Source organism: Perna viridis, chromosome 3 (assembly GCF_037379345.1).
Source record: "Perna viridis isolate PV_CMFRI_1.1 ecotype Kerala chromosome 3, ASM3737934v1, whole genome shotgun sequence".
In the NCBI taxonomy this organism is placed as follows: Eukaryota; Metazoa; Mollusca; class Bivalvia; order Mytilida; family Mytilidae; genus Perna; species Perna viridis.
The window spans coordinates 23,826,547-23,853,324 of NC_142447.1; the positions used below are offsets into that span (position 1 = coordinate 23,826,547).

Genomic DNA, 26,778 nt, shown 5'->3' on the forward strand with positions numbered 1-26,778 from the left:
TTTCAACGACCATATGATCATTATCGATCAACAGTAATTAAACCGGGTCTGGGTGACACAAACAAATCACAAATTAAGATTTTTCTCGAGTTTCTTCTCAAATTTTCAATGTCAAGTGATTTGATTAATCAAAATTTGAGCTAAGGAGTAATCAAGGGAACCAAGGTTAAAGCGGTAATCAAAAGAATGTAATCCAGGGACAAAGACCAGACATGAAAAACAGACACATACAACAAAGAACATAAAGTCACTAAAATCATACATACAAAGTAACAAAAGTAAATGAGCAACTCGGACTCCACTAAAAACTGGGAGCATGGACCAGGTGCACCGGTAGGGTAAGCGTCCTCTGCTTTTCTAGAAACACCCGCCGAGTTGCTCATAAAAAGTCAAGTCCGGGGTAGAAATCGAGGAAAGGCAAACTATGACCCGTTGAATAAATCAGTTTTCATGGTGCTGATGGATACATCATAACGATCCACGAGTTCATGATGACGACCATAAAACTTCTGTAGTGATGACTTCAATCTTGTAGCAACATAACCCTGTTCCAGAAGCCTAATTGGTAGACTTCTATCGCGATACAAAAAGTCTGTGTAGTTTCGGCAAGCTCTGGCATAACGTATGAGTTGTGATATGAACACTCCATACGCAGGAGCTGAAGGGATGTTGCCACAGATGAAAGTAAAGTTGATAATTCGGAATGAAAAGTCATCACGTTTGTCGTAAAGTTTGGTCAATAGTTTACCTTTACCATCGATTTCTAAGTGTAGGTCAAGATATGAGTAAGGATTTCAGAAAAATCGCATTTGATTTTTTTTAAATCCGCAACCCGAACATCTATAAGCTTTAGTGTCGTCCTTTAGAATCAGACAGTGGGTGAAACATGGTATGAAATGTCCCATAACTTTAATAGTGTATCTAAATATCTGTTTCATCGGAACAAATGAACAAAGAAAATTTGTATCATTCTGATTAAATCAGTTGAAATTTGCAAATAAACATTTCAGAGGTGTAGATAAATCTGCTAAAAATTTAAATTTCCTTACATTCTAATGAACATTGTCCAATCATCTCTAGACACATACAGATATCAGATAGTGGTTATTTAAAGTAGAGAAGATTTCTTTGAGTTCAAAATATTGTTAAATCGTGAGGGTTTTGACATTTATATTTCAGATTTTCCCCGATTAATTCAAAGAATGGTACCTATATGGATTACTTAAATGCAAAATATAAGTTCATGACCATAATCTTTCTAAATAGCTCTAGTTAAACGTTACATTATACACACACATGTCAGTTATATGATCAGCAAATAATTCTTGAATATAATTATAATAGAACTACCACAGCTTTCGTCAGTAGAAAGCCGGGGAATTGGATTGCTTGTTTTTTGTCGCCGAGCGAATACACTTGTTGGCACAAATGTCCTGAATTACTTTCATGCGCTCTAATACATTCTGATCTGGAATGTATAAAAAAAACATTTTTTTATTTAACAGAAATGCATTATTTATTATTATCTCCATGAAGACGTTTAAGACAAAAAATTAAGCAAAGGACATATAAGAAATGACAATGGTCAAGACAACTTTCACCTTCTATCTGTTTGCACTTGATATTTCATATCCATAAAACGTCAAAAAATGACTGCAGCGCTATAGCCTTGATCTTGTATTCATGAATGATGGAGAGTATATAAAATGTTACTGGGATCTTTAGGAATACCCTTTTAAATGACCCAAATAATAATTATAATCTATTGAAGTTTCTTTAAATAGCTAACTTTAATTGTTTGTTTCGTAATATTTTGTACGTTCTTGACTAACCCGTTCCTTTTGTTTTCGAATTTCCATGTTCTAAAAGCAAAAACGTTAATGTACAAGATGCGTAGTTTTTAGTACAAAACTCACCAATGTCATAATCTTGCCCTAGACAAATTTTACTACACTTCTTCATGCATATACCAAACAACATAAATGGTCTGATAAATAGGTTCAGTGGTGATGGAATTCGGGTTCGGTAATCCATTATTACTGTATAACGCCAATACCTCCATAATCTCTCTGAATTTGCCTGAACCATCTCAAATCGGTAACTAAAATTGAACAATTAGTTTATTTATGTATCCACAATTTTCTGTTAGTGACTCATCTTTTCATCTCAACATTTCAAGTAAACCAATAACTATGTACAATCGTTTTGCCTTGGTTAGCGATCACATGTTACCAATCACGGTTACATTAAGCATATCCAACTACTGTATGAAGTTACACGGCTTCGAAAAGAGTTATTAGTAGTTGTGGCTTGTTTATTTTAAGTTATATTAAAATGTACGTGAAAAAAAGTTTAGCTCATACTATCGACAAGAGGCCTACATGCATGTCTCAAAGGAAGATATCGACGAGTAGACATAATATAACATACGATTTGGATTTAGTTATGCAATGGTTGATCAACAGATTTTGGGAAATATACATATTTTGGTCACCACTCATGTTCCCATATTTTTATGTATTGTTCCAAAACGAAGTGTTCTTTCTATTATAGATGTCAATAAAAAGTCGTTATATAACATCAAATCATTGATATTCAAACAAATTAAAAACAATTTTGTGTTTAAAGTGCAATATTCAAAGAGGAATTATCCCAACAGTGCATTGTCAAAGTTTTAACATTTGTTATTATTCAATTAAAATGTAAAAAAAAAACTGTGAGTGATCGCCTTTTATAACTCGCACGAAAGTAGTCATCAAATTTTATCTAGATAATTATCTGGACATAATGACTAAATCACATATGTTTCCTAAAAAAAAGTACCTGAACAAAGCAATAACAAGATTCACTAAAAGGAGGTTGGATAACAGGAGATACAAGGCAGCAATGACTATCAGCACCCAATCATATTCATTGCAACGCTCAACTTCTGGGTTATTTTCCCATTCAGACTGAATTGTGGTGCAAGGTGTAGTACTATTTGCTTTCATCAAATAACATAGAAATGATATAAATAGATTTTTCCTAAATACTCTAACTTACAAAAGGTCTAACTTTTTATATGATATCAACAAACTACATCGACAGGAAAAGACATCTAACTTTAAAAAGCAGATATTTTCGTTGGAAAAAATTGCAATAAGACCGTAAAACACCCCAATAAACGAATCTTTCTTACCAATTCTCACGATAATAATTTCAAAGATTCGTATGTACTTCATCGGCATTCGTAAAGATCTTGTAACAACTCGTAGACATTCGCATGCATTTATAGCAATTCGCAAAAGGAGATTAAATCGTTTTGACATGTCAACATTTTTAAAAAGCATCTATTTTTAAATTATTTAATCAGTTAGCTTGCAAACTTCTCTTTACCATTCGTAAGGCATCGTTAACCGATCCCAAGAACTGGTAAACTATTCGGTATTATATTTTATACAATCGTTTTATAATTCATTTACAAATGATTACGAGTAGTTTACGATTATTTTTTGATGGATTAAGATATAAACGAGTGAGTATTTTGCGAATATACATGAATAGTTTGCCAAGGATGAAGAGAGTAAGGTTGTGATGCCAGTTGGCAAAGAAATCGAAGTATTGTTTGGTATTATATTCATTTATTTCACTCATAAAACATGTCAAATATTAAAATAAAGAATGCATGAGGCTTAATATCTTGAATTTATATGACAAATGCAAACCAATGATGAAAACTCATTACCGTTCGTAAATCACTCGTAACTAAACCGTAAAAACTCGTTAGTAATTGTTAGCATTAATTAATTAGACCGAATCTTAACAATTCGCATTGCACTGGCAATTATTCTTTACAATATCAAATGCAGTTGGAAAGTTCTCGTATTTTATCATAATGGATCGCACACTGTTATCATAAACGCATTGCATTCATTCTTAGAAAATAAATATTTACTAATACGGTCAATAAGAAAGATGTAGTGCATTGTAGTAAGATATTATGCTAATTTACCTTGAAATTCTTCGAGAAACAGTTCGCCATATATTTGCCAGTACGGGATGTAGATGATTTTCCAAATTCTCCAGTATGTCCAGTCTTTACCGTTCCACATGTCATAATGTGCTGGATACATATTGGCGTGATAGAGAACACCAACACCAACCATAAACACGAACAGTATTCCAATAAACCGAAACAAATCCTTTAACTACAATATAAACGATTAGAAGAAGTAATACAGCTTTATTTTGAAGTACAATGAACGAATATATAATAATACATGGAAACTTTTTTAATTTTGGGAGCTTTTTAGACGTCAAAAAGCAGATAAAAGACGATCATTCTGCTGTTCAGTATGGATTAAAGTTAGCTAAAGCATGCTTTGATTTTGCAAACCTGTTTTGATTTTGTTTTCGAGATTAAATGCATTCAGCAGCTCAGTTACAATAAAGATACGTTATAGTAAAGCTTACAATGTTTTTATTATACCCGAAACATGTATCAGCTGAATGTAGATATTATCGTCCGACTAAAATTATTATTAAAAAAAAAACTTAATCAATTTACAACCACTGTCCTTATCATAGATTTACCATTTCTTTAATCATGATGATTTTAGGACCAAGCTTTCTAGACATCAAAATAGCATGAAGAAATCGCATGTACATTGTAAACAAACTAAGACTGTAAGCGCGTCTGGCAAATTTAGCACCAATGGTATAATTGTTTGTTCCAATATCGTCATATGAATCATTCACAAGAAAGCGAATTGCTATAGCTACTGTTGTTATAATATAAGAGAAAACATCCAATGCATTCCAAAAATCGAACAGGTACTTTTTCAGCTTATAACTAATTGTTTGTTGCAGTGGTTTAGATTGTTTGGAACCAGAACACGCCATTTGACCATTAGAGTTTTTTTGTGTAGGTTTCTGTTGTTTTCCATCATTGAAAAGGCTTTCTATTTGCCCTTCATTCCAGAAGAAAACCTAAGGAAAAAAGCAGTATGTTTACACAAGAAAATTTGCAACATATGTGTTTGATATGTTTTGAACACACCTGAACAACATACGTTTCTCATCTGTTTTTATATGTATAGAATCGTACTAACAAATTAGTTCATGAAAAACAGATAAATAAAAATCATATGGTAATAATATGTTTTCAATAGAACTTAGTGTATGAAAAAGGTATAGTTTTCACATCATTTAGGAAAACTGTTTTTTTTCCATGTGGATTTATAGGCACAAAAACATATCGATATCGGTACTTTTCATAGGTTTCCTTATGTTTAAAAACAAAAGGAAAGGGCGTGTTGCAATGTTTTTCTGTATTTATCTCATTTAGCTTATTAAATCCATATATTTCTAAAACAGAGATCTCAGAAATTCGACAATCAATCACTTTGGATTCACCACAATGCGTGTTATCGGCATTACATGGCCATGGCTTCTTGAGTGTAATTAAAATAATTGGTTATATTAATTTTAATGGAGAACGGTTTTTAGAAGTCGTTGAAATAGACATGCAATAGCCAGATCAATGATAAAAATTATGACATTTTGTGGAAATTCACCAAAGGTCAAATTACTCTGTTTAAAAGACAAAAACTTTTTGCATCTCATCTAAGAGTTGGTGAGAGTACAATTTACTTCGACCTTGCACAAACTGTCGAATATATACCAGCAATGTAATTGGCATCGCGATAACGTCATACTAGTAGAGAAACAAATAGGTAATGCATGTGGCGCATTTGGCATGAAGGAATATCCAAATAAGGTCGCGCAAAAATAATTCCATAAATCCAAAGTATTGGAGTTAATATAGAATCCACAATAATCGATATTTGTAAAGCCCGTTGCTTTAATGGAAGTTTCATTCAATTCCATTCAGTTCTGTAGGATGTGCATCGAATTAAAGACGGGTACCTTTATGTCTTCAAGTTCAAAATGACAAAACCCATATTTTGTAACATGTGAAACTCCCAAATTTATTTGGATCAAAATCTAAAACAAAAGGCATGCAATGGATACTTATCGTTATTTACTTAAGTACGGTCTTCTATTTTATAATAGTTTACTTAAAGTACATCATAAACACAAAACCAAATAAACCATACCACCACTGAGATTCAAACACGACGGAAATGGTACACAAAACTGTTGGATAGATATTTACAGTCACAGTAAGGGATTCAGTATTGATAACAGCATAACAGAAATTAAGCATGTGCCTCTCTAAATAAAGTAAAAAGCAGTAAGAATGACAATGTTCAAATATAAAGAAACTATTTTTTTTTTGACAAATGTCAAAATTCGAAAGATGATATTCTCCATCAGTATAATCGAAACCATGCATCATCTGAGCTTAAAAGATTCTTTGAACTGGAATCGACTACATGCAGTTTTTATATGTATGTCTATGGTACTTTAGAGGCTAGAATGCATGCTCTTGCAACACTGAAAAACATCACTATTTAGATTGTAGCCAGTCATTGTTTGAATTGATCTTTTCTTTAACTAAATCGCATATTTCTTTTACACGAGAGAACACGAACAATAACTAGAAAACTATGCGTTGAATATATATGTTAAATGATTGTGTCGATTGTGAATAAGGTGAGTTAATATAGTGTTTATACTCAGCACGATCTCAAGTAAGACAAATATGAGGCGATGTCAATTTTTCACATTGAAGTTACTTGTAATGATGATATATCACAAAGTGTACTGGAGTCTCTAATGGACTTGTAAAACGTAAAAGAGTAATCAAGGGAACAAAGGTTATAGCGGTCATCAAAATAATGTAATCCAGGGACCAGACATGGAAAACAGACATACACATCAGAGAACACAAAGTAACTAAAATCATACATACATACAAAGTAACAAAAGCAAATGAGCAACTCGGACTCCACTAAAAACTGGAAGCATGGACCATGTGCACCGGTAGGGTGAGCGTTCTCGGCTTTTCTAGAAACACCCGCCGAGCTCCTCATAAAAAGTCAAGTCTGGGGTTGACAAAAGAGGAAAGGATAACCAGAAGCCTATTTGTTAGAATTCAGGCGCGATACAAAAGTTTTGGCAAACTCTGGCATAACGTATGACTTTTGATAATAACGCTACATACGCAGGTGTCTAATTGAAAACATGATTATGAAAACTTACCATCAGTTTTACTTTGTGATATATTAGCAGAGGTAAATACCGAACATAACTTTCCTTTGGTAAAGTGTTATACGGTTTAAGATCAACTGAATACAATAAAATTGAATTTTGAAATGTGGTTTCCGTATATACATATATATACTTAAACGATTTTGGATAACACAGTTTCAAACCAACTATCGAAATTCCAACGATGATAGAACTGTCAAATTTCCGATGCAAATTTTTGGTTGTTCACTCCGCGGGACTTCAATACGTTTACATATCTTCCCTGTATCAATTTGATCCGATGGAGCAGTGTAGTGAATAGAGTCGTCACAATCTGAGACGTTTGTATAATATTGATTTGTTGTGACAAGCATCATTAATTTGATCCTCTATCATACATAATAACATCTAAATGAACTGTCCCGTACTAACATACATCGTGTACTAAGTTACAGCCCTAGATTAATCCTACGAGGAGGAATGACCCGGCCAGCGAAAGCTATATTTTTTATATAGCCTAGCTTGCCGAGTGGTCTAGGGCGCTGGACTTCGTGCAGGCGGTGTTGCCATAGATGGCACAGCGGTACGAACTTTATATATATCTAAGTTGCATATATTTGAAAAGGTAATCTATCCATTTATCATTTCTATTATATTTTAGTTATCTCTGTAATGTTGCCATTTTACGTTATGATAACACATTTTTATCATACTGTTATTGTATAATGACTCACTTCTCTGTATTCTTCTATAATATCGCCAAAAAACCAGATATATATGGCCCAGTCGTAGATTTTAATTGACTGGAAGCCCTCAAATTCTGAAAGTTCTGTTAACAAGAACGCACTGAAGCACACTAATGCACCAATGAATGTGAGCTATAAAATAAATCCAGAAACTTGGTTTCATATCCCTTAATTATATAAGTCAATACAAAGATCCCTCATTCCTTTGGATAGTATTATCATTTTTGTTGTTTAAAAAATTGTTGATAAAAAAAGATATCGTTTGACAATAGTATATAAGCTTTTGACATTTTAAGACTTATGCTTTAAGTTTACCAAGATACAATTTCATTTCTGCTATACAGGATGTGACGAAATCACAGGGAATAAGCAATATTCATTACAAATCAGCAAAGCTGTTTTCCGAGTACTTTACTAATTTGAATAAAGGATGGGGTTAAACACAGTTGTGTGAAGCTTTGAAATAGCGAATAAACCATCTGAGGTTTTGCTTTGTACAAAATGGATACACGACATTAAAAATGAAATGAAAGTGCTAATGTCCGTGTTGTTTTTCATTTAACAATAATCTAAACTTTCAATTTGTTTAAGTTGTACACATTTTGAACTTGTATACTCTAATTGTGCATGACCCATTGCGTATCATTTAAAACTTGTATAATGAAAAAGTTTTAGTAGAACATTCGATGTTAAATATTTTTGATATTATCATATATTATACGTCATCCAAAAATCTTGAATTCTGATTGGGTAATGGGTAATGAGTTATTTTAGTCTAATCCATGAACATCTTTACTTGCCCAATCCCCCACTGGACATTGATTGGTGGATCGATACATCAACCCGACGTCACGATATATCACCCTCGTATTCAGTATAATATAACACATACTTCCCGTAGTAGAGGGTGTTACGCATCGTATCACATTCTGTAAATTTATCACTCTCGACTTCGTCTCATATAATATATTTAACTCGTGTGATACTACAGAGTAACACCCTCTATTACAGGCAGTATGTGTCTAATATGACTTACTTCTACATACTTACATAATGTACGGTAAACCGAGTTAGAGGTGCGAAGAAAAAATTGGTAAGCGCTAAGTCTTTTTTCTTGCCCATTGTATTACATCCACAAAGAAATCCGTTCTAGGAGAAAATATAAAGTAAAGAATTATCGAAACTATATTTTATCAAAAAAGTTTACTCATGAAAAACAAGTAAGACTAGTGATAAGAACACAATGAATACCTCGGGCAAACACAAAGCCCATTCTCACATCAGCACACCATTTGGTATTTTGAAGGTTTGTTATTTTGGTAATTCCCAACCAAGGGTAAATTTACATATAGTGCAAATTCACACACAATGTGACCATGTAGACAATGGGTATTCACACGAACAAATTTATATACGTGTTAAAATTTACATATACGCAAACACATTACTCATGTGCAAATTTGATTATGAGAACGCATCTTATGTCAGGCGAAAGAGGAAGAACGACCTTAATCGTTTAATATATTAAACACTCCTCCATGTTGGCCAAACAGGTAATAGTGAAATTTTGGGCGGACGACCATTACATATAGGCAATATAACCTTGTCCCATTAGATTTTAAAGGCCTCTTGGCTATATCTAAAAGTGATGTAATAGACACAATAATTGACAATGCCAAACAAAATATCTAAAAGTAGCTGGAATGTTACTACACAAGAAAGAGAGTTGATATTGGAAACTTATGGTTGTCGCGATTGTCAGAGAGTCATTTTAAAAACTTATCTGCATGTTGTCAATTAAAAGACAAAGATCAAGACAAGATACAGACTTTGATGTGTCTTTAGTGTTCTTAATTTCAAGCTCTTTTCATAATATGGGATGACAAAAATCACCAAAGCAAACATCATTTATTGATTAGAATCTTAATTGCGGTAATCAAAGCATCATGTCAACAATGTTCCTTTTGATGACGTACACTAAATTGTGGTTAAAGTCTGCATAATAAGTTGTGTATAATTGCAAGTAGAAATGCACAATACTTCGATAGGGATTGTCTTTTCATGAAATCGCCTTAGAAAAGACTTAAATACTGTACTTTAGATTGTGCAATGCTAAATTTATGCCGTTTAACATATAAATGTAATACAAATAGATTTATATCTAAACAAAAGGTTGATTGTTGTTGTATATTTTATAGTAAAAGTTGTCCAATACATTATAATAAGCAACACAAAACGGAAAAACTGATGGAAAGGTGTTTTGTATATAATTGCCATAAAAAGGAGGAGAAAAAACCCGTTTCTTACCCACAGAAATTCTCCTAGAGTTGCCCCAATTTTTTGGTACCAAATTGTATTTAACCTCCTTTGGGCGCAGCTGTGGGCAATGAAATCATACATTGTATTATCATGTGCACACTCTAACGGGTTGACTTTGATATCCCAAACTGTACAATCCGCCATTATCAATTCCATTGCAATGACTGCATCTTCCTCATAAATAAGTGTCTGTAAGTCAATTGATCTTTGCTCGAATAAACTAAAATGGTAAAAACTATTAACATAAAATAATTAGAAAAAAATGTGTAAGTTATAATTGCATTGCAATCGTTTAACAACGATAATAAAGAAAAATATAAAGCACAAAACGCAGTTTGCATAATATTTTCTGATCTTCAATTACTGTAAGGCGAACGCATTTTGCGGAAAATTGACGTAATCGTAGTTATGAGGAAACGAATATGCGATGATCACGTAAAATTATGAACTAACGCGGCGATTAAAGTGACGACCTTTTATTATTTCTTGTGGAAATATGCATCCCATGCCATACATGGTGAACCGATCTTAATTAAAGTAACCTAATAAAAATATATTTAAATATTTAAAAGTTAGTTGAATATTCAGAACGTCATAATTCTAAACTAACATACGTTAAATGCTCCTTAATTGAATTGTACAAAATCTGATCTTTCACATTTCTTGAAATTGCAGCCATTCTCTTGAGGACACAACTTGCCAAAAATGCTGTTTCTGTTTGGATCAGAAATAAGAATTATGCTTTATATTCACAGAACAAAAACGCAGAAAAAAAAACAAACCAAAACCGAAACAAACTCACAATACATCCTTGCACCATACATATACGATGCCCGAACACTCCATGGACATATATAGAAAATATTAATACTTAATTACTCAAATTCAAATATAAATACTTTCTCCTGGATTCAATTGAGTGTCGTCGTTTCCACTTTTCTGTGTTAATATTGAATTTATATTGACACTTTTGTAAACCTTCATGTTTGTTTTAATTGAACTGAACGAACCATTGTTATTCTTTTGAATAATACCACTCATCACATGCGAGGATAACGATAGACGTTCTGTCAAACCGGAATCAGAAAGACCCACATTAATGGGTCAGGAGACTGAATTCAAAGTTAAAGAAGCATTTAAATTGATTTAAAATTAAAACATGCAATTCAAGAACCAAGAAAAATTAAAAAAAAAGAATTATTTATAGTATCTATATCCGGTACGTTCTCTGAATCTTAAATAAACAGGACTACCACTTACCTACCGTATTTCACCTTTTCCGTTTGGCAACATCCTTTAATCTTAGTTTCCGCTATATAGATGACGTATTATATTTGAACAATCCTAATTTTGGGGGTTTGATACATCGCATCTACCCCGAAGAACTTAAGATAAAGAATACTACAGACACTGTGAAGTCAGCCTCATATCTTGACCTACACTTAAAAATCAACTGTTAACGAAAACTATAGACCACACTTTACGACAAACGTGATGGCTTTTCATTCAGAATTGTCAACTTTCCTTTTAGATATGGCAAGACCCCTCCAGCACCTGCGTAAGGAGTGTTCATATCACAACTAGAGCTTGTCGTAACTATCTTTTGTATCGCTCTAGAATTCTAACAAATGGGGTTCTGGAACAGGGCTATGTTGCTACCAGATTGAAGTCATCAATACAGAAGTTTTATGGTCGTCATCATGAACTCGTGGCTCGTTATGGCGTATTCATCTGCACCATGAAAACTGATTTGTTCAACGTCTCATAGTTTTCCTTCCTCTTTCGACTACACCGGACTTGACTTTGATTATGAGCAAGTCGGTGAGTGTTTCTAGAAAAGCAGAGGACGCTCACCCTACCAGTGTACATGGTCCATGCTCCCAAATTTGAGTGGAGACCGAGTTGCTCATTTGCTTTTGTTACTTTGTATGTATGATTTTAGTTACTTTATGTCCTTTGTTGGTTTTCAATGCCTGGTCTTTGTCCCTGGATTATATTATTTTTATTACCGCCATAACCTTGGTTTCCTTGATTATTACTTTCAGCTATCTTCTCTTTTCTAATGGCTTAACAATCGTAAGAAAATTGTTTAAGTGCGACGCTCGGTTCTTGACTGTGTCTTAAATTCATATTACTTATGTTAGAACCTTGCTTATATGTTTTCTTGTATATATATTTAAAGAAAATGCCATTTTCAAAACAAAAAATAACTTTATTATTAAGAACTCTTACGTAGCTGGTTTGAACATTTTGACCAAAACAGGGTAGCAAGTTCTATTCTATTACAGAATATAGCCCAGATTAGCAAGTCGTGGTACATGTCTTTTTCCATTTTGAGTTCGTCAGATTTATATGCCTCTAAAGTAAGATAAGAAATAACACAAATTTATGAATGTTTTTGAGTGACAAATTTTTATATGTCATTGAATATTTTACAATTGTCATGCTCTGTCATCGCCCGCTAAATCTTACCACAAAGTACACGCGTAATTAACTTAACTGTAAAGAAGAAAAAAAAACTAACTAACTAACTAAATAAATAAATAAATAGATCAAGACAATCATTGATTGACTTTGGAGTCTTATTTAATTTGAATTTATGTTTGCCTATGAAGTTATTTCTTCTAAGAAAATGACCGTGTTTATTATAATGCACTGTTATGTTGTTATATCGCTAATATCTCGACCAACGGTACATATTCGAGGCATATCATGTAACATAGATCGTGCATCTGCATTAAAAGTTCAAATAATCACTTCCTAACTGCTGGCGTCACTTCCGAAATTTTATACCTGATAGAAAGATTTGAAGCATTCGCGTATCAGAGTATCTATTTATTTAAAGGACAGCACTGACGATCCGTCTCTAAAATACAATACCAGAACATAGTTTATCATTTGATGTATTGTATCAAGAATCTATGCAATTTAGTAAGTAATTCGCGAAACACTATGTTAGGAATATAAAGGCAAGGTAGCACATTCACCTTTGCATATGGCAGATTATGCAATTTTGTAACCAAACTTTGGATAAAGAGATTTTGTTTGATATTTTGCCATTTTTAGCATACACGTACTTCTTGGATAATGTAAAAACTTCTGACAAAGCTGCCGTCCTGCATAAATTCGATTCTGTGGTAACTCGTTTTCCGTCAAATTTTCTAAAAGCTTTTCCGAAGAATCTGGGGATGCAACCTATTAATAAATGACAAATTAACATAATTCATCTTTTTTAATTTAGGTATAAAACTATTGGTCATTTTGAATCGGTAAAAGGCGATACTAATATGATAAGTAGTTGGAAGGAAGTTAAGTACCAGTCCATATAAAGTTCAAACATTGCCAATGGTGAAGTGCTTCATGGTGAAGAAAAATCCACCAAACAAACAATTCTTTTTCAGTCTACATATTCTTTACTTTAATATAACCATAGGCTTTTCTGTATTCAGATCTGCACTTTTTAGAAAATCATACATTCATCTCCTACTAAAATCAACCAAATGTATCCTAATCAAGAACGATAACTCTTGCAAAGTGCAAATTTCATGTACTCTCTCTATATTTTTTTCTCAAAAGCGCAAAACCCAAATGAAATACTAAGACTGTTTATGTGATCAGTAACTATCTCTAAACAAGAATTAATACTGAATCCGGTGGGTTTTTGACATGCATGAATCATTTTCTGTCTGACTTTTAGAAAGAATGCTACTAAAATCTTACTGCGTTCTTGGCATGAGTTATCATATTTTGGTTATTCACGATAACCAATTGATTATCTTATTTATCAAATAGATTTCCTTAAACTTAAATTTCAAACTTTGTGAACGGCGGATTGATTTCAAAGTTGTGACTTCTGGCGGGAGAAAGTCCGACAGTGAAATTACCGAACTTATTTCACAGTGTGAATGATCGAAATTACACTGGGAACATTTGATAAAACACCGTTATCTATATAATAGTTATATTGATCTAATTTTGCAACTTATTATAATTGAACAGGAGTATGTATTTTCAATGACGGTCTAACGGGAACCTGTAAGTGCGATAAATAGACTTAAGACAAAGACACCATTTCATTTGTTAACATTGACGAATATTTCGAATTAATGAAGGGCATCAAATGGAAAAGCTATGTTTTTGACGATGGATCGGTTCAATTATATGTTATGTCAGCAATCAAATGTAAGTAAAATCATAGATGTTTGTGTATATTTGTGATGTGTTTAAAAAATGATAACATGACGAGTTGCGAATTTCAATTTTCGTAAAATTGACCAGATAACGATATGTAGTATTCGATCCTCGTAAAATATATCCCGTTTGAAATATAATCTTTTGTAAAACTTGCAAGTTATTGTTGTTGTTGTTTTTATTCGTGTCCACTCTATTACCTGTAGGATAGACCACATGTGTTGGCAATCTCCTTTGTCTTCATGATCTACGCAACTGCATTTCAATACCTGCCATAAAATAGCAATTCTAAAATAGTCCGTTTATAAATAATTCAGATTTAATTGTGCTTCTCTTACCTATAAGGGGTATACGCATTCACACTGTGCTGTAAATTACTGAACTGAGCCTATTTTTTTTTTTTATACAACTGAGTCAACAGAGAGAACAAAGACAAACAAAGCTTCTTTTTATCGATTAACTATGATTTTGGTCAAGTATTTTCTCTTATGTTACAAATAAACATATTCAGTGTTCCTTTGTTGCCACAATGATTGGATTGCTGAATTTACAAAGGTATCAACAAGACTGAATATCATTATAATTGTATCTTCAGACAAAAATTTAAGAAATAAACATGGGCAATATAATTTTATGAAAACAAAAACAAGGTTTAATCGATAAGTTAACGAAATTATGTTGTCTTCTTTGTTGCTCTCTGTTGACGCCAATGTTACGCTAATGTAATTTTCTGTTGACGCCAATGTTACGCGAAATAGCAAGTTCCATTTAATTGTACATGGTGATCTATGTTACATTGTACATAAACTTTACCATACCCCACTTTAATTATACCGAGTATGTGTAATGTGCTAACGAGTATGCATACAATGAGTTTAAATGTTACATGTTTAAAAGTAGAAGGCCATGTGTTATGTTCACAGCACATTGAATCTGTACTTTATGTGCTAACAGAAATACAATTCATCATATCTTCTCTATTTGTGAACATTGATGTACACTAAGCACACATAAAAACTCATTTCAATATCAATTTGCTATACAGAATGCGATAAACATGAAACATACTTGATAGTAAATTAATCACTTGAAATAGTTGTAGAAAATAACTTTGGGCCAATCGCTTGTTTCAAAACAAAATAATTTGTTTGTAATTCGAGTGCTACATCTAAAATTTGAATACCTTGTTGTAAATGTACGGAAAATGTTGAATATCAAATTCTACTTTTTCTTCCTGAAGTAAAACTATAACGTAGTCAACTCTGTTTGCTACCAAAGCTTGCTTTAAAAGAATCTGGAAGTTCTATAATGAAGATAATCACATCCTTTTATATTTTACAAATTTGAATCAATATATTAAGTAGCTGTCTTTGTAAGAATCATGCAAAGTCTAAAAAATGTGATACACCCCAAAAAAGGCTACATATTTTTATTTTTGTAATTAAGTTGTTTTATGGGTCTACACTATGAAATGAGCAATTATTCATTCAAATCTGCCTGCTCTTAGGAGATAATCAACGTTGAAACTCCAGTAGATTCTATTGAATTTCAGTCATTTACAGAGTTATCTCCCTTAATTTTGAAATCTACAGTGCATTCTATATAATTTTTATCTCCTATGAGCACGGGTTATATGAAAAACCACATGCTATTTTCTGTTTACTATGACATTTCAAACAAAATATCAAAAACAAAAATATGTAGGCTTTTTACAAAGTTGCTCATAAAACATTTTTTTTCTCTCTAGCTAAAAGACAAACTAATTGATTGTTCGATTTCAAAAGTAAATCAACTACCTTACGCTTATCATTTTCGTTCGACATTTCTTGTATACTCTGATAAGCAATATAGAAATAAAGTGGTAAAGAAGCTGGAGTAAGCGATTCCTGGTGAACTTCCACTTCACCGCCCATTTTAGCATTGTGCATCGTGACTGACTTTGGATGTACGCTGTTGATTCCAAATGTACTTTTTGATTTACTAACAAAACTACTTCCTGGTAAGGTTTCTGAAGTAACCTCGATTCCTGATTCTCTGTTTTGTGGAATAATTCTATCAGGAAATTTACTTTCTTTTTCACTCTTTTCATTGTTGTCATACAACCTTTCTTTATCTAGTTAAAATAGACATGAATTTTACAGTAAACTGTATACTATGTAAAAAGGTAGCATTATTTCACTCACAAAATTATAACTCCGCCACCATGGATCAAACCAAAGATAAGATAGCGACAATGAATTATTTGATAAACAAGTCAATTACCTCGGTATACAAATATTCTACCTACACAATGCAGATAGGCCGTCCTGACAGAATTAAAACAATTCACAGGACAACCAAATAGTGCTAATGAATTTCTCAACACATACAGATCTGATAATAATTTTGATATGCATAATTTTATAATTATATTCTTAAATTAAAACAATTAAAGACAAAATGTTCTGTAGAAACTTAGCTTGTATGCCTGATTATGCACTAATGACGTCTTATTTGTAGAAAGGTTTTGTTTTCACGTTATACAAAATATAGTTAATTGTTAAAAGCCAGAAAGTTGTTTGCTTTAATAAAAGGAGTACAAACGGTGAAAAGCCTCAACAGTAAGTGATACATAATCCGCTAATCTATTATGCATTCATGTATAGAAGAAACAATTAAGTCCTAAATGCACATAAAACGGACATTTTTTACATATCAACATACAAGCATTTATGGACAAGTTCACTTGTGAACCAATGAGTTGTTTACAAACAACACTTCCGCATAATATATGATATGAGAAAACTGATATTAGGGATTCAAAGTGTTAATTGTTTACAATAACGATCATATTCGATCATGTTAATATGTCATTCTGCAATACGTAATACAAAAGCAGAATTGTGTTCAACTACCATAACGAACTGTTTCGAATTTAAACAATATAATTTACCCTTTTAGATTTTGTAAATCTACGGGACTCACACAATCTTAAATATTGACATTTTCACAATTGTTTTTTATATTTTGAAATTAACATGATTCATATTACTCTTTTGTAATGATCGTAGTGTCTGACTAATACAAAGGTAGAATAACTTAATATAAACTTGGTCTTAAGTTACGGACCACTGATATTTTAGATGAAGCTTATTTTTACTGAAATATTTCATGACTTTAAACAATTTTGTAATGGATAGTAGAATTTGTAAAAAACAATACTTATAATCATGAAAATCCAGAAAAAGAACACTTAAATAAGATAAACGCCAATTCCAGAAGTCAAACTCTTAACAAAAAAGTTTGAGTTTAAAACAATTCTGTAAGTAAATCAGTACTTACTGCTGAAAGCAAAATGAATCTAAACATGGATTAAACAAGGGAAAACCAATCATGTTTGTACCAATCATACCTCCCTTACAAACATTTTTTTACTTGTCATTGCATGTAAAAGATAAACATAAAACAAAAAGATAAACTCCAGCGTTTTTTAAATGAAACTATGGGTAAATTCAGAAGTTAAAAAAAATAGGTTGTTTGCCTGTTTTCTTTTTTGTTGTTGTTTATTTTGTTTTGTTTTGTTTTTTATTGTTTTTTGTTTCGTGCATTTCAAAACAGGATTATGGATCATATTGCCATGAGTACAAAATGAGTTATTGCCATTATGTTGCGTCCGTCAATGTTGTCGTCGGCGTCGTCGGTAAACGTTTCAGCATCGACGTCTCTAAAACTACTAAACAGATTTCAATGAAAGTAATATGAGTGTTCCCAAAATATGCGTTTATAGATATTCTTTTCACAGATGAAAGGAAAGTTGACAATTCTGAATGAAAAGTCATCACGTTTGTCGAAAGTTTGGTCAATAGTTTTCTTTTATCATCGATTTCAAAGTGTACATCAAGATATGAAGTTGATTTCAAAGTGTCTGTAGTATCCTTTATCTCAAGTTCTTTGGGGTAGATGAGATGAATCAAATCCCAAAAGTAGGGTTGTTTAAAGAAAATACGTCATCTATATAGCAGAAACTGAGATTAAAAGACCTAGCTAAACGATATTCTTTCTTTCGGATAAGATCGGTTATAAAGTCAGCCTCATAAGAGTGAAGGGATAGGTCAGCAAGTAGAGGAGCACAATTTGTTCCCATTGGAATGTTGAAATGCTCAACTTCACAACAAGGCCTACAAAATTATTTATTGGTCAAAGTTGTAAGACATGATTATAATAGAGTTGATGTCTTTGCAACACAAACAATAGACTTTGTGAGCAATTCAGGCTCCTACTAAAGAGCCTCTTGTTATTGTACCCCTCCTCCGAAATTATTAAACATGATTACATCTGGCTTCTAATTCTGAAGCCCCGTGCAGGTCCGGGTGTCAAAAGAATAGGCCTGCAGCAGCGCTAAGCTTGTCGTAAAAGGCGACTAAATAGTGCTCAGAAACCTAGCCGTGGGCTAGGCGCTCTGCCCACAGAGCAACTGGGATGTGTGCCCCAGGTGGTGGAATGGGGTACCCCTGGTATGTTACATGCTGGGGTTGTCAGGCTATAAATACGGAAAACCTGACCACAAATCATAGTGGTGCACCGTGTTGGGAAAGATGCCCTGTTCCTCGCACGTTAAAGAACCCTGCTGTGGTATTCGATAGGAGTAGGAACCTTTGCGCTCCGCCACAGAGGGAGGCTAAATTGCCCTTCCTTATCCTTCCCCCCTTTTTCCAGTGGCAATCAAAATTTGTCGACCCTATTATCCTTGTGACCCTTCTTTTTTTTTTTCATTTCATGTTCATTTTATCATCCATTTCATGTTCATAGTCTGAATATAGCTGAAATATTGCTGCTCGGACGTTAACCCCCAATAACAAACAACAAACAAAACCTAATTCTGACTTCGTTCCACTTATTCTAGCAAACATTTTAGAATACAAATCATTTTCGGTTTTCAAGATTTCTGATTAAGAATTAAATTTTCTACTTGAATTTAAAACCTGTCTTTCAGAAGCCATTCACATATTTTATAACTTTATTAAATTTGAGGTAAAATATCAAAATGAAAATGACACCTCCGTTGAAAATTCAGTGTATCTGAACACAAGCCGTGCTGTTAAGGAAAGTTACCTAATTCTGTGGAGTTTTCTTTCTCCGGGCTTGGAATGTCATATTTGACCGGTTTATCAGTTCCACCTTGTGCCCATGCGCGTATAATTGCATTGCTGACCGCCTCTGGAAATCGGACTTCGTCTTGTGTACTGATATCCAATATATTTACCTACACATATGTAATATTTATATTAATGCAATAAACCAGAACCATGGACCGGCACAACCTCTAACCCCTAGAAAGATTTAAGCAGACTTAAAAACTAGTGATATCAGATCCTTGATTATAATTAACACTAAATTTATCTTTTTACACATTATTTAAACAAGGAAATTAAATCACAATTTGGGAACCATCATGTGCCAACCAACATTCATTATTTAATTTTATATGGAACTATACTGATAATACATTACGCATTTTCTTCATAACCTAGGTACCAGTTATTAACATAAACATCATAAAAACAGACCTATAAATTTGAATTATTATGTAGGTCTTGCTATCTAATATGTTGAATTAGCCATATAGGTAAAAAAAAATGACGCGCCAAACGTTGCGATGTTATCCTATTCTTTATATTTTTACGTCACAAAACGACGACTTTGTTTCGATATATTTTCTTTTACCTTTAAATTAAAAATGTTTTCATAATACATAGAAATTGCATGTATCAGATTTCAAGTTTCCGTATGAAGCCATCTTTACTTTTTCAAATATGTAGCATTCAAGTCATGGATTGTATTCTTGTGTACTTTATAATACGGGCAGATTTGTCTTACATGCAATTTAAAAATTCCAAAGCTGTATTGAAAAATAATAGAATAATTTTATATTAATAATTACTATTATAATTATCATTGTCATTGTTATTGATAAATATCCGAAATCTATTTAAACATTAAGTTTAACTCTTAAATAGTAGACATATGATTATTAAGTGAAAAAACAAAACGGTAGAAGCAGATTTTTTTAAATTACGTTTGCCTTTTGATTACATTTATTTAATTTCTACTAGAATCTTGATTTCCTTAGAACAGAGGTTTCATAGATACAAAATGTATCAGTCATAATGATCATTTCTTCAAATTTGCTAAAGAGTTGTTTTAAATCAACAACTTTTTTTAAATTGTTTACATTTGATTAATCCTTACAAAAATTTTACGGGTGAGACTTTGTCTTTTGATTTATGTGACATACTAAAAAAATCCAATTTTTATATGTCGATTTTTCACCTTTTTTATTATCCAGCACTTTAAGGTAGTTTTATGAATGAGTTTCTTACATTGGTAAACGACTTTTAAAAGTTAACTTCATAAGTATCAACCTAAACATGGATATCTTCCCCCACGTTTTTTTTCTCCACTATCATTATTTTCGAAAATCGACTGACAAAAATGCTTTACGGTGATTTTTTAAATATGCTATTTTTTTTTATGACTATACGGTTTAGTATGTAATTGTTTGCGCTTGAAATTTCTCAATGTTTAAAAAAAAGAACGATGAAACCATAATAATCGTTTCTATACAATGTCTTAATTGCATTTGTATCCCTCCTTATATTGAATCACAAGAAGAAAAGCTTACAAATTGTTCCCTTTTTCTGATTTTTTTCATCAGATTCTTCAACAGCTTCATTTCCTCTGTGTGGAAAAAGGTTCCCAACAAAAGAGGTGCCTTTACATTAATAGCATTTTTACTGAAAAAGATACCATTTACGTGTTTAGACATGTATGTCTATGTTATAAAAGAATATAACGATGCGATTTATCTCTCAATATTTTGTTTTACTGTAACATCAACAATTTAGTTAAAATTTATTTTGAAGATGTAACAAATGAAAATGAAGATTAAAACTTAAAAACTGTCCCTGACAATACCAGTTATTTTACCAAGTAACTTATTCAATAGGAAGCCCTTTCATAAACGGTCATGGATACCTCATCAAACATTATTCTCTTCAATTGAAAAACGATATAAGATATATGCTGCGATCCTGTTTTAACAGTTAAAGAGATTTGGTAATACAATAAAGGTTAGCTTCAATTTTAAGTAGGGAAGGAAAAGTCAAATTCAGCGTAAGCAAATACTGCATTACACAGTGGCAGCTTCAAGCATTGAAAGTTTCTACTATGGGATGGGCCTGTGGCAAAAACGTGTATAGTAAATGTACCCGTTATTTCGGGAACATATTCAGGAGACTGACATTTGTTTGTACAGCAACCGATTACAATATCTAAAACCGTTTTTAACTATGTAATTATACCCACTTGGGTTTTCTAAAATAGAGTTTGATAGATAGACTAAATTTGCACCAAAATGGAATTTTTTTCTCGTCTTGGTTTGCTGTTTTGTATTACGTTATTTTTAATTTGCAATATCTAATCAATAATATAAACTAGTAGGTCAATATCTTAATATATCATATCAGTGGAATTTCTGAGAAATGATTCTTAAAAGCTTGTTAATCCAGGACAAAAAATTATTAAATACAATAATTTCCAACTCCAGAAATTCAATTCTTTAAAAAAAAATGAGAATAAAACAATTCTGTAAGTAAATCAGTTCATACCGCTGAGGCGAAATAAATCTAAGTGTTGATTCAATAATGACAAACGTCTGTATACCATGAAAATATATTTTTACTTTGGCATATCTGTCATTGAATGTAAATGACTGCGTAGGTCACAGCATTGATGAATCGACTAGTAGACATATTCAAAGATAAACATAAAACAAAAAGATGAACTCCCGCCGTTTTTAAATGAAACATGGGATAAATTAAGAATTTGACCGAAACAGTTTTTTTACCTCTTTTTTCGTGCATGTAAAAATAGGAATTTAGAACAATTGACAAAATGATGTTGTATTAACATACTCATTGAGACAATCAGCTATCAAATCAGCAGCTTTGCCAGATCCTTTCAGGACCAATACGGGTATACAGCACTCCAACAAGTTAACAACCAATTCAATTGTGGTACCGTCGCCTTCAGCCACAATTACTAAAACAGGCGTTTTTAATTCTAAAAAAAATAAAGAATAGCAATACGCAAGTGGATTTATTTATTACATTTAAAACAGTTATTGACCTGCTGTAAGAATGTATGTTCATGATTTCATGCAATAACGATTACAAAAACTGATATGTCTTTGTGTAAGTTTGGATTGTAGAAAATTTTGTGTTATGTTAAATCGATTCTTATATGTTGTTTTATATTGGTTAGATATCGTTATAGCAGGACATCTTTCCCTCAAAGCTTTTTATCATTAACTGTTATAAAATAATCTATGGAGTGCTATCGGAACACGATCAGGCAGGAACAAAGCAGAATGTCAACAGACAAATAAATAATTCATTTCATTTGGTTCTTTATCGTTTACAGACTATAAATTAAATAAGCAATTATGTAGACTTAAGCACCATTGACAATAAATATTACATTTTCTAAGGTGATAAATCTTAACAGCAACATGTTTAACACTATCTGATGTATTGAAATTTTTCAAGTACTATATTTTACACAGAAAATAAATCACGAAAAAAGCAAATTTGAGAGTCAGCAGTTTGGTATTACGTTTACAATTCACTTTATTATTATCCGAAGTCACGTGACGTGTGTAAAATATTTTCACGATATGGAGAGATTGGTTGTTGAGAAATTTGATCTTATAATAAAATGAACTAAGCGTATGGTTGATTATTATCACTATAAGGAATTTACTGTTGTCTCGGCCAAGCTCCATGAACGGCACATACTTCATAGATAACTGTGAAAGTAATTCAACATATTCGCCGCCTTTTAATGCCAACCTGTCTTTTTCTCCTTTTTTCTATTGCAAATAAAAATTAGAAGATCAAATTAATGCAATGTTCATGGGAAATACAAGAAATTGAATTTGTGGTATAGTAAGAATAATACATAACATATTTTTGTTCCTGGATTTACCCTTCCCTTCCTAAATATTTAAATGAATGTACTATCTTAAATAGGCAACTGACCTTATACTATACGTGATATACGTGATTTAATACTATTAAGACCATATATTGCTATTGATTTCTAATCTGAAATTTATTACCTTTTTTCGACTTTTACAAATATGTTGAAACTTAAAGTATGTCATACAAATTATATGGAACATCTTTTTTTTTTGGCATTTGCAAAATTATGCAAAGGTTAGTATAGCAATGAACAAATAATTGATTATCTTTAAATCGTTTAAAATAGTTTTTGGCATATATACTGAATGGTGAAAATTAGATCTTTCATATGGGAGAAAATAAGCTGGGAAATGTTCTGTAGATATGACATGAGAGTTAAAGTTTATTGAATATTAAATAGAAAAACCATTTGGTGATTTCCTTTTTGACATATTAAAGAATGTGAGGTAATGTTCTATATATCGGTTTTTAGAACTTTATCAAATTTCAAAACAAATCCGCATTAATTCCTGTAAAAAGCGTCTAAAGAATGACTGAATCCAGTTCGGTGACCTGTGTTTGTATGATAAGTATGTTTTATCAAAGTCGACTGTGAGAAAAAAATGAGAATTATTTTTTTAATGGGTGATATGATCTACATTAAATCCCGTTAATCATTCCGTGGATTGAATAATTACTCTTGGAATATTTGAATGGGCACCATTGTGGTTTAATTATTCATGATATTTGTTTTAAAAAATACTAGTTGATCTGACCAATTGCGTACGATCTATAAAATCAACCGATTGGTGTGCACTTGTTTTGTGTCAAATTGAATGATTGAAAACTTAATTTAAAAAATCGTTTTACATGCAGTAAAATATTTATCTGAATGATAATGAACTTAAAGTTCTAAAGTAAATAATGTTATAAAACACTTTACATCAGAACAAGAATATTTGCGTTATAGACATTTAAATGTGTATAGGTATTTTCACTATTCAGTGAAAAAAACACCGTACTTACATCGTGACTATTATCATCAACGACAGGGTGGCTAATTCCAACTAAGGATATGAATATGGTATCATCATCTTTATTTACTACTTGAAAGTCATGTACCGCCTCTCTTACCAAGCTACTAATTTTCTCCTCAGACCCCTCATAAAGAATTAAGCAATCTGTTTAGGGGAAAAAATCTTTTAACAATTACATATCATGTACGTTCATTGCAACGCATAATCTGCATACGAATGAATGAATTTATCTTGTGCATCACAAATACGACGTGACTTTAATTAAGTTTCAATTGATAATAAACTTAAAAGTGGCAATGTTGATGCCAAACGTGGTCAATAGTTTATGAAAATAAGTCAGTCTTTCATAATTTGATTTATTCACAAAAATTTGAACAATACCTCTGAAGAACATTATGCCAAATTCAACATAAATAAATGCCACTTAACTTATTTCTCTTGTTGTAAAACGTCCTAAATAACAGGAATATAGAAAAAACAATTCAGAACCGACTTATCCCTAATGCTTTAATTAAAAGCGTTCAACCCGTAATTTCTAAAATCTCTATTTTATTTCATGTTATATATAGAATTACCAACGTCAACCGCTTTCTCAAAGATGAAGTTACGATTTCAAGTCCCTAAGCTATTTTGTATTCTCCCTTTGTCTCCATTTTCATTTGTGAAAATGCATCTACTGATTTGAAAAAAAATAATTTAAGATACTTTAACAATTGATATTAAATTATCACACGAAATTCCGATATCGACGGCCTTTTTTTTCTGAACGTCCACCCAGTGTCAATTTTAAAACTTTTTTTCATATGAAAATTCTTCAAATTATAATTTTGAATGGTACTGAGCCAAAATATGCCTTTTGATTTTTGATACTCTGTCTCATTTGTGAAGGTGCATATGTTGACTTTGTCTAATTTGCATGAAAAGTGATATCTGGGGTTATTGAATGTGTATATAGTATTTTCAAATTATTTTATTGTAGTTCAGGTAAGGGGGCACAATTTCACCCTTTTTACTTGCTTGCTTGAATTGTGCTGATTCTAATCATTAATTGTGTTATATTTAAACTTGAACTCGTGTTAACGAAATTACAATAAAGAATTTAAAGATCCACCCCGTTTTACTTTGGGGTCTATAATTTGTTTTACATACTTAAGTACCTTTTTGTCGGTACAGTATATCTAGTCTAGGTATTAATTTCTACTTTATTTCAAAACACTCTTTGAAACATTCATTAAACATGATCTTGCGCAGAATTCTATTTCCGATCAAGATTTACCTTTCGCTCCCTTAACTGTTTCTATCAGTCCTAGTTTAAACACCGAAGTCAACCATGGCTTGGGTACAAAAGTTCTGGAGTCTCCGATAACAGAAAGCACTAATCTAGGATATCTTATTTCTTCTTTATTATTATTATTTCTAGCATAAGTCATTGGTACGATTTTTCGATTAATCGTTTCCAGTGATTCAGGCCTCTTCTCCATGTCTGCATCAAAGGGTAAATGATTCGTAGTATTAATGTCCTTTTTTCTAGATGCTATTCTGTAATAAAGTCAGGTCAGCACATTAACTCCATCATCACAACGGAAAGATAATATGACAAACCATTGATGACCGTTAATTGCAAGTTAACTATTTATCAAAAAACAAAGCGATGTTTTAATCTGGATCTCCGCAACAAGTATTGTAGATGTAAAAATTATGCATTATGTAATACTTGTTCACAATATGCTACCAGTTAATTGTTAATGGAAGTCAACTCTGAAAGTAATTACCAAACAATCAGAGAATGTCTCCATAAGTTAATAGCTTCAGGTAAAAGAAGGCTTTTGCTGCACATATATATATATATATACAACGTCTCAGAATGTGACGACTCTATTCGCTACACTGCTCCATCGGATCAAAATGATACAGGGAAGATATGTAAACGTATGGAATTGTCTGAAAAATTCCCAACGATGTTAGAACTGTCAAATTTGCAATGCAAATTTTTGGTCGTTCCCTCCGCGGGATTTGACAGTTCTAACATTATTGGGAATTTTTCAGACCTTTCTATATATATATGTGTGTGTGTGTGTGTGTGTGTGTGTGTGTGTGTGTGTGTGTGTGTTAAGAACCCTTTAGACGATAAAGTTGTATTTTGTCGATTCAGCGATCAGTAAAAATAGTAAATGAATAAAAAAAAAACAAAACAAAACAAAAACAAAAAAACAAAAGAAAATAAACCGATCAAATTAATAAAAATGTGCACTTATATAGCTATGAAAGTTTTTATTTGCAAGGACTTACCACATACCACATACCATCTCTCTGCCTTGTCTCCAAAATACAACTGTGCTTTAAATAAGTTCT

General features: G+C 32.1%; 1 protein-coding gene across 1 annotated transcript; it reads right to left on the reverse strand.

Moving 5' to 3' along the window:
• Window positions 1-767: 767 nt before the first annotated feature.
• LOC148621529 (transient receptor potential cation channel subfamily M member-like 2) lies at window positions 768-25,907 on the reverse strand. Its single transcript, XM_088574077.1, has 20 exons — window positions 25,703-25,907; window positions 24,416-24,570; window positions 23,190-23,298; window positions 22,343-22,490; window positions 21,052-21,163; window positions 19,482-19,632; window positions 16,187-16,503; window positions 15,574-15,693; window positions 14,591-14,659; window positions 13,277-13,394; window positions 12,432-12,557; window positions 10,814-10,913; window positions 10,188-10,419; window positions 8,931-9,029; window positions 7,862-8,012; window positions 4,573-4,901; window positions 3,992-4,187; window positions 2,824-2,983; window positions 1,917-2,101; window positions 768-1,468 (listed from the first exon to the last, which is right to left on the reverse strand). The coding sequence occupies exons 1-20, from the start codon at window positions 25,905-25,907 to the stop codon at window positions 1,362-1,364; spliced, it is 3,189 nt and encodes a 1,062-aa protein (XP_088430203.1). The 3' UTR covers window positions 768-1,361.
• Between the last annotated feature and the right edge of the window lie 871 nt (window positions 25,908-26,778).

Excerpts from the sequence above, each read along its gene's own strand:
- LOC148621529 (XM_088574077.1), bottom strand. The coding sequence starts at position 25,907 with ATGGAGAAGAGGCCTGAATCACTGGAAACGATTAATCGAAAAATCGTA. Across the intron at positions 10,420-10,813 it reads TCAATTAAGGAGCATTTAAC|TTTATTCGAGCAAAGATCAA; the intron begins GTATGTTAGTTT and ends TTACCATTTTAG. Across the intron at positions 8,013-8,930 it reads CTCGGTTTACCGTACATTAT|CTCACATTCATTGGTGCATT; the intron begins GTAAGTATGTAG and ends TTTATTTTATAG.